We start from the raw sequence: 15,653 nt of genomic DNA, 5'->3' as shown, positions 1-15,653 counted from the left end.
GACTATAAAAGCACATCTCTCTGCTTTGGGTCAGGGTTCTCATTTATAATAATGACTCCTGTCAGAGGCTGGAAATGGCAATTTTGTACAACCTCAATATAAAATAGGAAAGGGAACTACTCCCTGGAAACTGTAGTCCAGCTGGACCAGTTATTCCTGAGTCCTCCTGTCTGGGTGGCATGAACAGGGACTCCAAGGGCATTGCAAAGAGGCCCTGTAGAGCGCTGGTCTATGCTGGGTGTGTAGAGGAGGCCACCTGAACATGTTTCCTAGGAACATTTCCAAGGGCCTTATGTGCTGCCTTTGAAATCAAAACCCATTGTAGAAGAAATCCCAAAGACCAGAGACACAATGCAAGGCCTGTGGGACCAGAATACAGAGCCCAAGGTCCCTACTCCAAAGTGTAATATTCAGGGTGGGGAAGGGGTGAGCAGCAGAAACTAAGAAGAGGAAAAGGACCTCCCAGGGATGGAGGGGGCTGAGTAGAAGCAATTTATAGGGTGCAAGCGGCAGCACTTTAGTTTGTGAGGAAGGAGAGTTTTGTAACTGGAGTCAAATCCAGAGGGGCTTCCTGGCAGAGAAACAAACCACAGGTCAGGCCAATGGTGGTACCAGCTCTAGCGGGGCCCCGCTCTGGGCAATGTACATTTTAGTAAGAGGTAAGCCAAGGCCTCTGGGCCCCCAACCCTTCACTAGTGCTAGTGTGCTGAACCCCTGGTTCAGGAGGAAGAGAGGTACTACAGGGGCAGGCCTTGGCATGGAAGGAACTGGGAGCTGCTCGGCATAACGCAAACCTTTAACTGCTCTTTTGCCTCTTACATTTGACTGTTCCTAGAGTCAAGCTGACCCATAAAACAGGCAACACCCACATGAGAGCTCCTCATTCTGAAGGGAGCACCACACATAACTACGTATAACTGAGACCTTTTCTGTACAACATACAAGTGCGCCAAATGGGGGAGCCCTGCTGATCCTGCCATCCCAGGATCCACTGTTCAACTCTCCATCTCCCTCTTCCACTTGCCAGTTCACCCTTAGATGGGTCTCTTCTCCGGTTCGTCCCACCCCGAGAGTTGGCTCTGATGCGCTTACCCGAGACCGGTGCACCGGGTTGTCAAAGTCAGTCCCATCTGGAGCCAGGAGCAGCCAACCACCATAAATGGGCTTTGCCTAGGGGAGAAAAAAGAGGGCAGGTCACCAGCAGCCTTCAACCCAGAAAAGAGAACAGGTCAAGTTAACAGCAAGCACTTGCTGGAAACAGACGTTGCCTCTGCTATGCAGAGGTCATAACGCTATTCCCACTGCAGTGCATCTGTGGCTGCTTGGGAGTCAGAGGCTGGTGGGGATTCTGCAGCATCCAGGGTGGAGAGCATACAGGCCCTGGCAGGAGTGTGAGAACCTGGAGAGTACAGGATCCCCTAAGACATGCTGTCTTCTGCAAGCTACTGATCAAGCCACCAAGATCAGGAAAAAATGACATTTTATTCAACAAATATGTAAGCGTCAATGTGTGCTTACATAGGAGCCAGGAAATAGGACATGAACAACACAGTCAAAAAGCCTCATGCTGAAGACACAAAACAGGGCCTGGAGAAGAGACTGCTTTCGTGATCAAAGCCAGCTCTGGCCAAAGAATCATCAACTGACTGGCTGTGAGGCTGCGTGCAGAAACCCTCTGAGTTCAAACTCTTCGATCTGAAAAGTGAGAGTGATGACAATTCTACCTAAACCTCATGACTCTGATGTGAGGACTGATGAGATAATGCAATCAGTAAAACCCAGCACAGGGATGTAAAACAGTGCTGCCACCTTGGAAAAGTCTGGCAGTTCCTCGGAAAGTTAAAGGCAGAGTTACCAGGGCCCAGCAATTTCACCCCTATGTATACACACCAAGAAAATGGAAAACAGGGGCTCAAATAAAAACTTGCACATGAATGTTCATAGCAGTATTATTCACAATTGCCAAAAGGTGGTAACAGTCCAAATATCCATGGACAGACGAATGGATGAGCAGTTTGATGGAGCCACACAAGGGAACATTATTCAGCCAGAAAAAGGAATGAAGCACTAACATACAACACCGAGGAACCCCGAAAACATGATGCTAAGTCAAAGAAGCCAGACACAAAAGCCCACATATTACAGAACTCCACTTACACAAATGGTCTAGAATAGGCAAATCCACAGCACAGAAAGCAGATTAGCGGTTGCTAGGGACTGGAGGAAAGGAAATAAGGAGAGACAGCTAAAAGGTATGGGGTTTCTTTCGTGGGTGACTAAAATGTTCTAGAATTAGACAGTGGAGATGGTTGCACAACATTGTAAATATGCTAAACCTCACCAAACTGTATACTTTAAGAGAGTGAATCCTAAGATAGGTGAATTATATCTCAATTTAAAAGCTGCATGAGCACAAAGAACACTGAGCAGTGTCTGGCCTGTGAGGTCTCAACAAATGTGAGGTATTGCTCTATTTTACCATCCACAGAGTCCCCACTCCCCAGACCACGGGTAGGAGCTCAACACGGGGATCTAGACAGACACTCTGGCTCCATCTCCTTCCTCAGCCACACCCAGCTGGAGAGAACGCGTTGGAAAAGGTACAACCAGGCCCATTTATCCAGTCCCTTTTGGAGGGAGGTAACACAAATTAAAACCCAAGTTCTCTGACTGTTGCTTACACACGCAGAACCCCTCATGGGCCCTCCTGATGTGCTTTTTATTCAGTGCTCTCCAAACTAGGAGGCCCCACCACACTACCTCATTTGGTAGCTGCAGACTGTGAGTCAGAGAGGGCAGGCCACATGCCAGAGGCCACACAGCCTCCAGGCTGAACCAAGAACCCCTCTTTTCTTGGCTTCTCTTGCAGGGTCCTCAAGGTCCCCAGGAGCACTGGCTTTCCTCATGAATGGTGCAAGTGGAGCTGTGTGCCTGGGGTCGGGGGAAAGCTGCAAGGACAGGAGAGGCTTGCTTTGATACAACAGGGGATGGGTGTTGGCTGCAGACACAGTGCAGGAGGGCTAAAGGGTGTGTGGTGGAGATCCCACCTGGGAAGGCAGAAGCAAAGGCATGGAGAGGTCTGTGCTCTCTACGAACTCCAGTTGTGCCCAGCAAGCCTCCAGGTGGACACACACGCTCAGCATCTCCACATCCCATCCAGAAGCGCACATCCTAAGCAGACTCCACCCTGAGGCCTTGCATGGGAAAGCCAGAGTTGGACAACTCCTTGTGTGTATTCGGACTCTGTGACTCCCAGCTGGGCCTCTTGCCGGCCACAAGTGTCTACCTGTGAGGTCAGAGGCTAGCCTGCCAAGCCATTCCTCCATCTCCATCTTGACTGTGCACCACCACCCTGGCCTCTGGAGGCAGGGCTTGGGGTGTTGTCACATAATCAGCTACATTTACCTGACCTTTCTCTAGGAGGAACTGTGGGGAGCCGAGGGATCAGCATCTGTTCTCTCAAAACCCAAGCCCTGGTCTCAACCCAGACATCCTCAGCAAACCTCTGCTCAGGACCCCTGTATGCATGGCCCTGGGTGCTGCACACCAGGGAGCCTGCAGCAGCCACCTTGCTGGGCTGTGACTTCTTGATACGGATCACGGCAGAGGGGACTGATCCAGGTGGGCAGGTGGGGCGGACACAGAGCAGAGGGCGAGGTGCAGGGTCTCCGGGTGGAGGAGCAGGCTGAGACACAGGTGACACCCCATCCAGCATTCATCAAAGCAATTCCAGAGTGATGGAGAGCAGAGGAGTGGCTGCCTGGGGCTGGGGGGAGCAGAAGGATGAGGGTGACAGCCAAGGGGTGCAGGGTTTCTTTTGGGGATGATGAAATGTTCTAAAAGTGACTGTGATGATGGCTGCACATTTGTGGGAATATCCTAAAAATCATAGAACTGTATCATTTAAATGGGTTAAATGCATAATGTGTGAATTTCATCTTAACAAAACTGTTTTAAAAAGCCCTGAAGAAGGTAAGGACTCCATAGATACACGGGGAGGCCTGGGGTGGAGAGGACTCTCCGGGCAGGGGCGCAGCTGACACACAGGTGCAGAGGCAGGAATGATGGAGCCATGGGTAATTACTGAGAACTTACTCCTCAAGCCCAGGGAGCCAGGGACAGGACCTGGCCAGCTATACCACCGCCACTCTTCCCTCTCACAGCCAGCCACATGGGCTGCGCAGCCTCTCCCAGCCTCCTCAGCTTCCCAAAACCTGGCCCTCTCTACCATCCCTCAGGGCTTCCCTGAAATGTCCTTTCCTCAAGGGGACAGTCCTGACCCTCCCCCTCAGTCTCTAATGACTCACTTCTGCCATTACCGTCATTGCATATCACAGAACTAATTTCTACCTACCATTTCATTATGTATGTAATTACATTGCTATGACACGACTTGCCCCCCACCCCTACCCCAGAACCTTCACTCCAGGAAGGCAGGAATGGGGTCTGCCTAGCCCTGGCTGTGTCCTTGATCCTAAGGCAGGTGTGCAGAGGGAGTGGAGGCGAGTGCCCGCTGGCCTAAGCCAGCAGTGGGTGCGTGGTGCCCTCTCTGAGCTTCCTTCTCCTTACATAACCTAGGTCCTGACTCAGACAACCTGTTCTCATCCCCCAGGCGTGGGAAAGGCCTCCCAGGAAGAGCTGCTGCTTCTCTATGTCTCAGACTATCTAAAAATGCTGCATCCTCCCCCACACAGCAGACCACAGTGTCTGTAAGTGCAGAAGTGCCCACGGGCAGAGGCTCCCACGCACACCCACCTGCTCCTGGGGCAGCGCCTCTAAAAGGCCCTAAGGTATTCTCTTCCAGAGAGCCCTGTAATAATCTGAAACTGGGACACTAAAACAAAACAGACAGCCCAAAAGGCAGCGGGCAGGAGGGAGTGTGCTCTGGAAACGCTGAGTAGGTACGCTTAGCTTTGCTGCTTTCTGGTTGAGCTGGTGGGCCCTTTGGAGGGAGGCAAGAGAAGCAGGTATCTGTTGTTGACATGGGGGATCTGAGCTGGGCTGTAAGGACCCAAAGGATGGGGCCCGAGTCCTGTTTCAAGCAGCTCTGCACACAGGGCCCCTTTCTATGCAGGTCCTCCCAGAGGATGCATGTGGCTCTGGATCCTATATAAAAGTGACCACATGAGAGACTCCCCCGAGCTACCTCCTCTCCAATTAAACTCGGCCTTCACTCATGACCCACACAGGTTGGAGGCTCCACTTCTGGTTGGCCTCTAGGAAGAGACTGCTGGTGGTCTGGGTGTGCCTTCAACCTGAAGCTCTTTCAAAAACAGTGCCTTGAAACTTCTGTTTCCTGGACGATGGGGCAGATGTAGATTTCCCTATTCCTCCTGCTAAGTACAACCAAAAACCTGGGGCTATCATGTACAAGACAAACAAAAGAAGACTCTGAAAGGTGGAGAAAAAAAGGCAGGTGGGCCAAGGACCCAGGACCCAAGGAGGGACACTGTGGCGACTCTCCCAGACTGTCTTTTTGTCTCACTATCCCAGAGTGGGTAGTGGAGAACTGGCAACCTGAAAATGCCAATAGGCACACAACCAAAAGAACCAACAAAAAGCTACTTTCCATAGCTGAAGAAACCAGAAAGGAGCAGCCCAGCAAGACAGAAAACTCTTAGACAAGAATTGCCCTACTCTGGCCAAAAGCCACAGGAAAGCCAGCATGCCACCCCCAAGTGAGCAAAGGCTGGACTTCCACCCTTACGAGGTGCCCCACGTCCTGGCCAGGGTGGCGTGAGAAGACACAAGGGCCTTACATCCCAACAGCAATGAGGACCCTTCCTGCTCCGTGCTAGTGTGTGTCAGAGGGTGCCCAGTGGAGGGTCAGGGTTTTTTACCACTGCCCAGTGGGAAGGGAACCCATGACGAGGAGCCTCCCAGTTCAGGCATCAGTGGAGGCCGAGGGGTGGACTTCTGTCTCCATCTGAGTAACTAGGTGGTCATGGTGACTCCCTTCCCCCACGGAAGCACTGTCAGAAAAATCCACTGAAATAGAAAGTTCAAATGAGACCCAGAGTCACCCAACAGAATACAAAAACACTTCATTTCCACCAAAAATTATCATCATACCAAGAACCAGGAAGGTCACAAACTGAATTAACAAAGACAACCAAGAAATGCCAACACCAAGATGACAGCCATGCTAGAATTATCCCACATTTAAAGATTTTAAAGCACCCATGATAAAATGCTTCAACAAGAAATTATGAGCACACTTGAATTAAAGGGAAAGACAGCAAAGAAATACAAGCTTTAAGAACCAAACAAAAATCCTGAACTTGAAAAATATGGTACCTGAAATAAAAGCTCCTGGGTGGGCTCAAGAGCAGAAGGATTGGGGGCAAGGAAAGAATCAGTGAACTGGAACACAGAACAACAGAAATCATCCCACCTGACAACAAAGGAAAAACAGACAGGAAAAAATGAATAAATAAAAGAGAACTGTGGAACTGTAACAAGAAGTTTAACATTCATGTCATCAGAGTCCGCAGGATAGAATGGAAGGTGAAGCAGAAAAAGGGCTCAAAGAATGGCTAGACACCTCCCAAATTTGGCAAAAGTGGCAACCTACACATTCAAGAAGTTTAGTGAACATCAAAGGATAAATCCAAAGAAATCCAGACGAAGACATATAATAATTAAACTAAAGAAAAACCTAAAAGACAAAGAAAGACAAAGACAAAAAAATCTCAAAAGCAGCCAGAAAAAATAAGACCTTATAGTTTTGAGAAAACTAAGCAGAATGACAACAGATTTCTTATCAGGAACCATGGAGACCAGAAGGAAGTGGCACACTACTTTCCTGGTGCTGAAAGAAAACAACTGTCAACCTAGAATCCTATAACCAGTAAAAATATCCTTCAGGAGGGCCGGGCGCGGTGGCTCAAGCCTGTAATCCCAGCACTTTGGGAGGCCGAGACAGGCGGATCACGAGGTCAGGAGATCGAGACCATCCTGGCTAACACCGTGAAACCCCGTCTCTACTAAAAAATACAAAAAACTAGCCGGGCGAGGTGGCGGGCGCCTGTAGTCCCAGCTACTCGGGAGGCTGAGGCAGGAGAATGGCGTAAACCCGGGAGGCGGAGCTTGCAGTGAGCTGAGATCCGGCCACTGCACTCCAGCCTGGGTGACAGAGCAAGACTCCGTCTCAAAAAAAAAAAAAAAAAAATCCTTCAGGAATGAAAGGGAAATCCAGACCTTCTCAGATGAAGGAAAACTAAGAGAATTTCTTTGCTGACTTACCCCTAGCAAAATGGCCAAAGGAAGTTCTCTAAACAAAAGGAATCATAGAAGAAGGAATCCTGGAACATCTGAAAGGAAGCAAGAACACAATAAAAAAGCGGAGGAGGGGGTAAGTAATTAGGCTTTCCTTCTCTTGAGTTCTCTAATTATGTTTCATGACTAAAGCAAAAACTGTCTAATGTGGTTCTAAATGTATCTAAGGGAAACACTTAAGACAATTATACAAGGAAAAGGTAAAGGAGTGGACAGATAGGTACTGTCTTGAACTGGTAAAACGACACCACCAAGAGATTGTGACAAGTTATGTCTTCATAAAGTCATGTCTTATTATAACCACTAAAAAATATATACAACGAGATATACTTAAAAACTATTTATATTTTGATATATAAATCAAAATACAATTCTAAAGAAAATGTTCAAGTAACCCAAAGGAAGCAGGAAAAAACAAAACAAAACAGAAATAATAACCAGAGACACATTAACTATGCTGTAAGTTATCTGTAAGTATTTTAAATGTAAATGATCTAAATACACCAATTAAAAGATTGATAGAGTAGATTTTTTAAATAATTCAACTGTACACTGTCTACAAAAAATTCACTGCAAATATAATGATGACAGGCAGGTTGAAAAGAAAAAACTAAAAATGATACATCCTGAAAATATTAATCTAAGGAGAGCAAAGTTGTTATATTATCAGATAAACTATATTTCAGCACAAAGAAAATGACTAGAAACCAAGAATATTACATAATGATAAAAGGGTCAATTCACTGAGACATAGTGAGCCTAAATGTTCATGCACCTTTAAACATCAGAGTGCAAAATAATGTGAAGCTAAAACTAATAGAACTAAAAGGAAAAATAAATCCACAAACATTGTTGGAGACTTCAACATTCCTCTTAATAACACAACTAAAGCAGACCTAGAAGGGAACTAATGTAACCACGATGCTCACATTAGGAAAGAAGAAAGGTCTCAAATCAATAATCTAAGCTTCTATCTCAAGAACCTAGAAAAATAAGTACAAAATATACCAAAACCAAGAAAAAGAAGGAAATAATAAAGATAAAAGTAGAAATCGGGCTGGGCGCGGTGATTCACGCCTGTAATCCCAGCACTACCAGAGGCCGAGGCGGGCGGATCACGAGGTCAGGAGTTCAAGACCAGCCTGACCAACATAGTGAAAAGCCATCTCTACTAAAAATACAAAAATTAGCTGGGTGTGGTGGCGTGCACCTGTAGTCCCAGCTACTCGGGAGGCTGAGGCAGGAGAATTGCTTGAACCTGGGAGGTGAAGGTTGCAGTGAGCTGAGATTGCAATACTGCACTCCAGCTTGGGCAACAGAGCGAGACATCTCAAAAAAAAAAAAAAGATAAAAGTAGAAATCAATGAAATTGAAACAAAAAAATCAGTGAAACAAAGAGCTGGTTCTTTGAACAGACTGATAAAATTGATCAACTTCAGCCAGGCACAGTGGCTCACGCCTGTAATTCCAGCACTTTGGGAGGCTGAGGTGGGCGGATCACCTGAGGTCAGGAGTCCGAGACCAGCCTGACCAACATGGAGAAACCCTATCTCTACTAAAAATACAAAATTGGCTGGGCGTGGTGGCGCATGCCTGTAATCCCAGCTACTCAGGAGGCTGAGGCAGTAGAATCACTTGAACCCAGGAGGCAGAGGTTGCAGTGAGCCGAGATCGCTCCATTGCACCCCAGCCTGGGCAACAAGAGCGAAACTCTGTCTCAAAAAAAAAAAAAAAAAAAAAAAAAGACTAATTCCAAGACCAAAAAAGAAAAAAAAAAAAAACAGATAAACACATAATGGCACAAATTATCAGAAATAAAACAGGGATAGCATTACAGATTCTGCAGACATCAAAAGGATAATGAAGAATACTAATACAATTCTACAAACATTAATTTGACAACATATAGGAAATGGACCCATTTCTCTAAAAAACACATAATTTAAATGATCATGTAACTATTAAGGAAACTGAATATGTAATTCCATAACTCACCAAAAAGAAATCTCCGAGCCCAGATGGTTTTACTGGAGATTTCTACCAAGTGTTTAAGGAACTAACAGTAATTCTATATAATCTTTAAAAAAAAAACAACAGAAGAAACACTTTCCAATTCATTTTATGAAGCTAGTGTTACCCTGATACCAAAACCAAACAAACTACATGACAAAACCCCAACATTTTTTTAAAATGAAAGAAAGAACTATGGACTAATATCCCTCATTAATATACAGTAGTTCACCCCTCCTCCATCCACAGTTCCACGGTTTCCCTTACCCACGGTCAACCGCAGCCTGAAAATATTAAATGGAAAATTCCTGGAATAATTTGCAGGTTTTAAACTGCACGCTATTCTGAGTAGTGTGATGAAATCTTGCATCGTCCTGCTCCATCCTCCCAGGATGTGGATCCACACTGTATACTCTACCTGCCCCTTAGTCACCTAGTAGCCGTCAGTTATCAGATGGACTGTGGTGGTGTTGCAGTGCTTGTGCATCCAGCTAGCATTATACTTAATGCCCCCAAAGCACAAGAGTAGTGATGACAGCAATTCGGATATCCCAAAGAGAAGCCATAAAGTGCTTCCCTTAAGTGAAATGGTAAAAGTTTTCAATTTAAGAAAAAAAAAAAATCATATGCTGAGGTTATTAAGATGCACAGTAAGAATAAATCTCCCATTGCTGAAATTGAGAAGGAAAAGGAAATTCATGCTAGTTTTTCCATCACACCTCAAACTGCAAATGTTACAGCCCTTGTGTGTGATAAAGTACCTAGTTAAGAGAGAAAAAGTATTTATGGCTGGGTGTGGTGGCTCACACCTGTAATTCCAGCATTTGAGAGGCTGAAGCAGGAGGATAGTATGAAGCCAGGAGTTTGAGGCCAGCCTAGGAATTGCAAGACCCTGTTTCTACCAAAATATATATATATAAATAAATAAAAATAGCTAGGTGTGGTGGCAAGTGCTGGCAGAGGCCCAGCTACTTGGGAGGCTGAGGCATGAGGATCACTTGAGCCCAGGAATTCGAGGCTGCAGTGAGCTATGCTTGCACTACACTCTGGCCTGGGCAACAGGGCAAGACCCTGTTTCAAAAAAAAAGATGAAAAAAGTACTTGTGAGTTTGACACGAGGGGGTACCTAGGTTGTTTCCAGTCAGAAATGTGTTCCGACTGACAGCAATCAGGTTCAGTACCATCTGTGGTTTGAGGAATCCACTGGGGCTGTTGGAATGTATCTCTTGAAGATAAAGGGGGACTGCTATAGATGCAGAAATCAACAAAATATTAGCAAATAGAATTCAGCAATATATTTAAAGAATTATACACCATGACCAAGGGGGTTTATTCCAGTGAAGCTGGTTTAATATTCAAAAATCAACCAATGTAATCCAATCCACCAAATTAATGCTCTACAGAAGAAAAGCCACATGGTCCTATCAACTGATGCAGAAAAAGCATTTGATAAAATCCAACATCCATTCATAATTATTTTTAAAAACCTCTCAGAAAGTAGGAATAGAAGGGAATTTGCTCAACTTCATAAAAGCATCTCTAAAACAACCTCCAGCTAGCATTATACATAATGGGGAAATGCTCATTGCTTTCCCTCTAATATCAGGAACTAGGCAATTATGGCCATCTCAGAATTCTTATTCAACATAGTGCGGGAATTTCTAGCTAGTGCAGTAAGGCAGGAAAAGGAAATAAAAGGCATACAGAATAAAATTGAAGAAATAAAATCTTCACAGATGACATAGCTGTCTGTATAGAAAATCTCAGATTCTACAAAAAACTCCTAGAACTAGTGAGTTCAACAAAGTTGCAGAATACAAGATCAGCATACAAAAATCAATTGTATCTCTATATGCTGGCAATGTACACACGGACACCAAAATTAAAATACAATACCATGTAAAATTGCTTTAGAAAAGAAAGAAATACTTAGGTGTATATATAACACAATACGTACAGGAACTGCTGAACACTATACAACACTGATGAGAGAAATCAAAGAAGATCTAAATAAGAGAGACATAAATTGGACTGGAAGATTCTAAGATATCAATTCTCACCCAATTGATATTCAGTTTAACACAATTCTCATCAAAATCCCAGTAAGATTTTTTGTAGATATGGACAAGATTATTCTAAAATTTACATGTAAAGGCAAATGAACTAGAATATTTTTAATCAAAAAAAGAATAAAGACGGTATAATCTATTTACCCAATTACAAGACTTACTATATATCCACAGCAATGAAGACTGTATGGTATTAGTGGAAAGTCAGACACATGGATCAATGGAACAGAAGTTAGCAATAAACCAACACAAATATGCCCCATTTTGACAAAGGTGCAGAAAGAATTCAATGGAGGAAGGACAGTCTTTCAACAAATGGTGTTAGAGTGACCGTTCGTCCACAGGCCAAAAAAAAAAAAAAAATTACCTCAAGCTAATACAGAAAGTAATGTTATACAAAAAAAAAAACAAGACAAAATGAAACAAATTTAAATGGATAAACTGGACTTCATTAAAAACTTTTGCTCTGCACAAAGTCCTGCTAAGGAAGATGAAAAGATAAGCCACAAAGTAGGATAAAATATTTTGCAAGCGTCCTTTTGCAAAGGACTAGTATCTAGACTGTACACTAGTATTTAGACTACATAAAGACCCTCAAACTCAATAGCGAAAACACAAAACAATCCAATTAGAGTAAGAGCAAAAGACACGAGAAGACTTTCTACAGAAGATAAATAGAATGAAGAGGTGTTCAATACCAAAAGCTACAGGGGAAATGCAAATTAAAACCACCTGAGATGTTACCATACTCCTATCAGAATGGCTAGAAAAACAAATGGTGGCCGGGCGCGGTGGCTCAAGCCTGTAATCCCAGCACTTTGGGAGGCCGAGACGGGCGGATCACGAGGTCAGGAGATCGAGACCCTCCTGGCTAACACGGTGAAACCCCGTCTCTACTAAAAAATACAAAAAACTAGCCGGGCGCAGTGGCGGGCGCCTGTAGTCCCAGCTACTCGGAGGCTGAGGCGGGAGAATGGCGGGAACCCGGGAGGCGGAGCTTGCAGTGAGCCGAGATCGCGCCACTGCACTCCAGCCTGGGCGACACAGCGAGACTCCGTCTCAAAAAAAAAAAAAAAAAAAAAAACAAATGGTGACAACATCAAATGCTGGCAAGGTCACAAAGTATATCTATCACTCATACACTGCTGGTGTGAATCAGTTTGGCAGTTTTTTGAAAAACTAAACATGCAACTAGCATACAATCTAGCAACTGCACCCCTGGATATTTATTCCAGAGAATGAAAACATACACTCACACACAAACTACATGTGAATGGTGACAGCAGCTTTGTTCATAACAGCCCAAAACTGGAAACAACCTAGGTGTCCCCTCTTGTCATGGAATGCGAGTCAGCAGTAAAAAGGAGCAAACTACTGATCCAAGCAACAACCTGGATGAATCACCAGAGAATTCTGAGCGAAAAAAGCCAATCTCAAAGGTTAGGGTTAGGGTTGTATGATTCTCTTCACATAACATTCTTGAAATGTCAGATTTACGGAAATGGAGAAGGATTCCTGGGTGGCTGGGCGTGGGTTGATGGGAGAAGGAGAAGGCGATGGAGACACTGGGTACTTTCTGCATTGTAGTCAGTATCCCAGCTGTGGTGCCGTACCACAGTGTTGCAGAAGGTCACCATCGGAGGACCTGGGCAAAGGGGTACATGGGATCTCTGTTATTTCTTACAACCACAGGAGAAACATGATTATCTCAACATAAGTAGTTTAATAAAAAAGGAAAAATAGTGGCACGCACCTGTAGTCCCAGCTACTTGAGAGGCTGAGGCAGGAGAATCGCTTCAACCCAGGAGGCGGAGGTTGCAGTGAGCTGAGATCACGCCACTGCACTCCAGCCTGGGCAACAGAGCTAGACTCTGTCTCCAAAAAAAAAAAAAAAGAAAGAAAGAAAAACAAAACTCAGCCACTGTGGCCTCTGCAGTCAGCCCTCAGGGGTCTATGGTAGATGGCCACAGGCCTCCTCCAGTGACGCCTGTCTGCCATGGCCCTGAGCTGCACCGCGTGTGCTCTGCTGGCCTCTCCAGCTACTTCCCTCGGGGCCACGCACATCCCCTCTCTCAGGGATTCTTCTGCCCCTTCCCCTCACAACCCTTCCCAGGCAAATCTGGGATGCATGCCAGGATGAACCCAACTGTCTCAACTCTGGGTTGCCCAACTGCTCCAAGCAGGCAGCCAGGAGCAAGGGATGGAGAAACATCTCAGCCTGCTATACCTGGTGCTGTCAAGCTGCCAACTCTGACGCTTCCCAGACGTGCAAAGGTCTCTGGACACAGCCACCCCATCACAACCAGCCCACACAACATGCTTGGCTCTCACTCCATGTGGCCTGTCTGTGGCTCCAAGAGAAGGAAGGAACAGTCGGTGACAAGATCTCTAACGGTGGTTAACCCAGGTTTCCTGTCCCCTTGGACTCACCTGCCCTTAGACTGCAGTGGGCGAGGAGAAACGTAGTCAGACACGTTGAACAATCTGGCACCAAAGAGGGCAGGCCTCAAACAGTTGATGCAGACAGGTAGGTCTCACCCTTCTCACCCCATCACGTCCTGCCACCCCTCACCTCCCACACACAAACATCTTCTACTCCATGAATAAGGAGATCCACTGCCCCATACACAGACCCCTCAAAATCCCACACCTCCTTCAAGAACACTAACCGGCCCCAAGGCCAAATGTATTCCTTCTCTCTCACAACACCACATCTCCTCGCTGGGGACAAGAATCCTGCCTCATCCAGTGAAGCATCCAGCATAAAGTTGGGCTCCAATGACCAAACAAATAAAACACATGAACAAGTCTATGGGTATACTTATTAGTCCTGGGCTAGCCAGGCTGCAGCTCTGCCTCCCACACCCCAGCTCCCAGGTCACTAGGACAACGCTGGTCAGCACCCAGCAGTGATGGACCATCAGCACTGAGACACAAGTAGACACGAGCCAGGGCCTGCCCCCACCGCACGGCTAAATCCAACTTGTACTTCTCCTTTCTTGAGTCCAAGTCTCCAGTTGTGCCACTGTGTGCACTATGCCACAAAGGACAAGAGACAGGGTGTGGACAAAGCTGGCACTCAGACAGCAGCACACGGCCCCATGCAAGAGCCACGGTGCTTCCACACTCCTGATACAGTGAGCTCACGTCCAGAGCCTGGGCCTGAAGAACTCACACAAGAGAGAAGCAAACAGTCTCATTCCTGATGTGGGAAGAGCTCAACACCCAACAGAGAAACCGTTTCGAGAGTGACAATACATTCACTCCCTAACACACTACCTGGCCATTAATTACCAGGGAGGACGAGGATTCAAGACGCCCTCCAGGGTACCACCCACACTATCAAACGCAGCCAGCCTGTCCTGCACAGGCCTTCATGGCTCTGTTGCTCTGTCCGCTGGTGAACGGCACCCCCTGGAAGTGTGCAACAGAATTTCTCCAGCAGCTGCCCTGAAGCTGGCACCACTCAAGGCTCTGCAGACAAAAACATGAGGTACACACGCCTCCCAAGGGGCTCATGGTTGGTTCTGTTTATAACACATGTAAGGATGGACAGAGATTGAGTTGATGAGAAAACAGCTATTGTGCAGACTGCTGGGATCAGCAGCAGGTTTGGGGGCTTTTGCTTGATTTTACCATTTTTGTAATGTAAATGCCACTACATAGCACTTATCAATTATTATTTAGGGGAGGGGAAGATGTCTGCCTGACTGAGCACGCAGGACTTCTAATATAACCCTGGCAGAGTGGCTTCAATAGGGCAGGTCTTGGTCATTCCTGGAAGAACAAGAAGTAGGTGCATTTAGGGAACCCCTACACTCTAGTCTCCACCAACAGGACCTCACAGCTCCAGGTCTCCAGGTACTTAATGTACACTGGCCTGGGAAAGAGAAGGCCAATTCAAGTCTTGGCTCCACCACCTACTTGATGTGTAGCCCAGGGCAAGGCAGTATCTCTGTGATTCTCAGTTTCATCATCTACAACAGAAAAATACACATATTCCTTCCATACCATTTTTATTGGGAAAAAAAAAAAAAATCACGTCAGACACAAGTATACCCTCGGTAACTGTACAATAAAGAATGCCTCAAGGTCAGAAAGATACACCCAGCACTTACACTGGTACTCAAACCAAAGCAGTGTTCATGGGAGTGCTCCACAGTGGAAGCAGCCAGTGGGAGCCCCAGAACAGCACTGGTTAGTCCAAAGGTGGCCGGGCTCCCGCTTCTGAGGGTGGGGCAGGCACCCAAACCCCACACTGGCTCCCTCACACCTCACACCAGGCTCCACCCTAGA

General features: G+C 46.1%; 1 protein-coding gene across 1 annotated transcript in view; it reads right to left on the bottom strand.

Moving 5' to 3' along the window:
• Window positions 1-15,653, bottom strand: part of MPRIP (myosin phosphatase Rho interacting protein) — a 146,446-nt gene that overhangs the window by 111,010 nt on the left and 19,783 nt on the right. The window contains 1 exon segment of the mRNA XM_033184326.1: window positions 1,093-1,170. Within this exon segment, the coding sequence (XP_033040217.1) occupies window positions 1,093-1,170 (78 nt within the window).

The sequence above is a fragment of the Trachypithecus francoisi genome, unplaced genomic scaffold, assembly GCF_009764315.1.
Source record: "Trachypithecus francoisi isolate TF-2019V2 unplaced genomic scaffold, Tfra_2.0 Lachesis_group20, whole genome shotgun sequence".
Taxonomy (NCBI): Eukaryota; Metazoa; Chordata; class Mammalia; order Primates; family Cercopithecidae; genus Trachypithecus; species Trachypithecus francoisi.
This window is presented reverse-complemented; position numbering and strand designations above follow the sequence as displayed.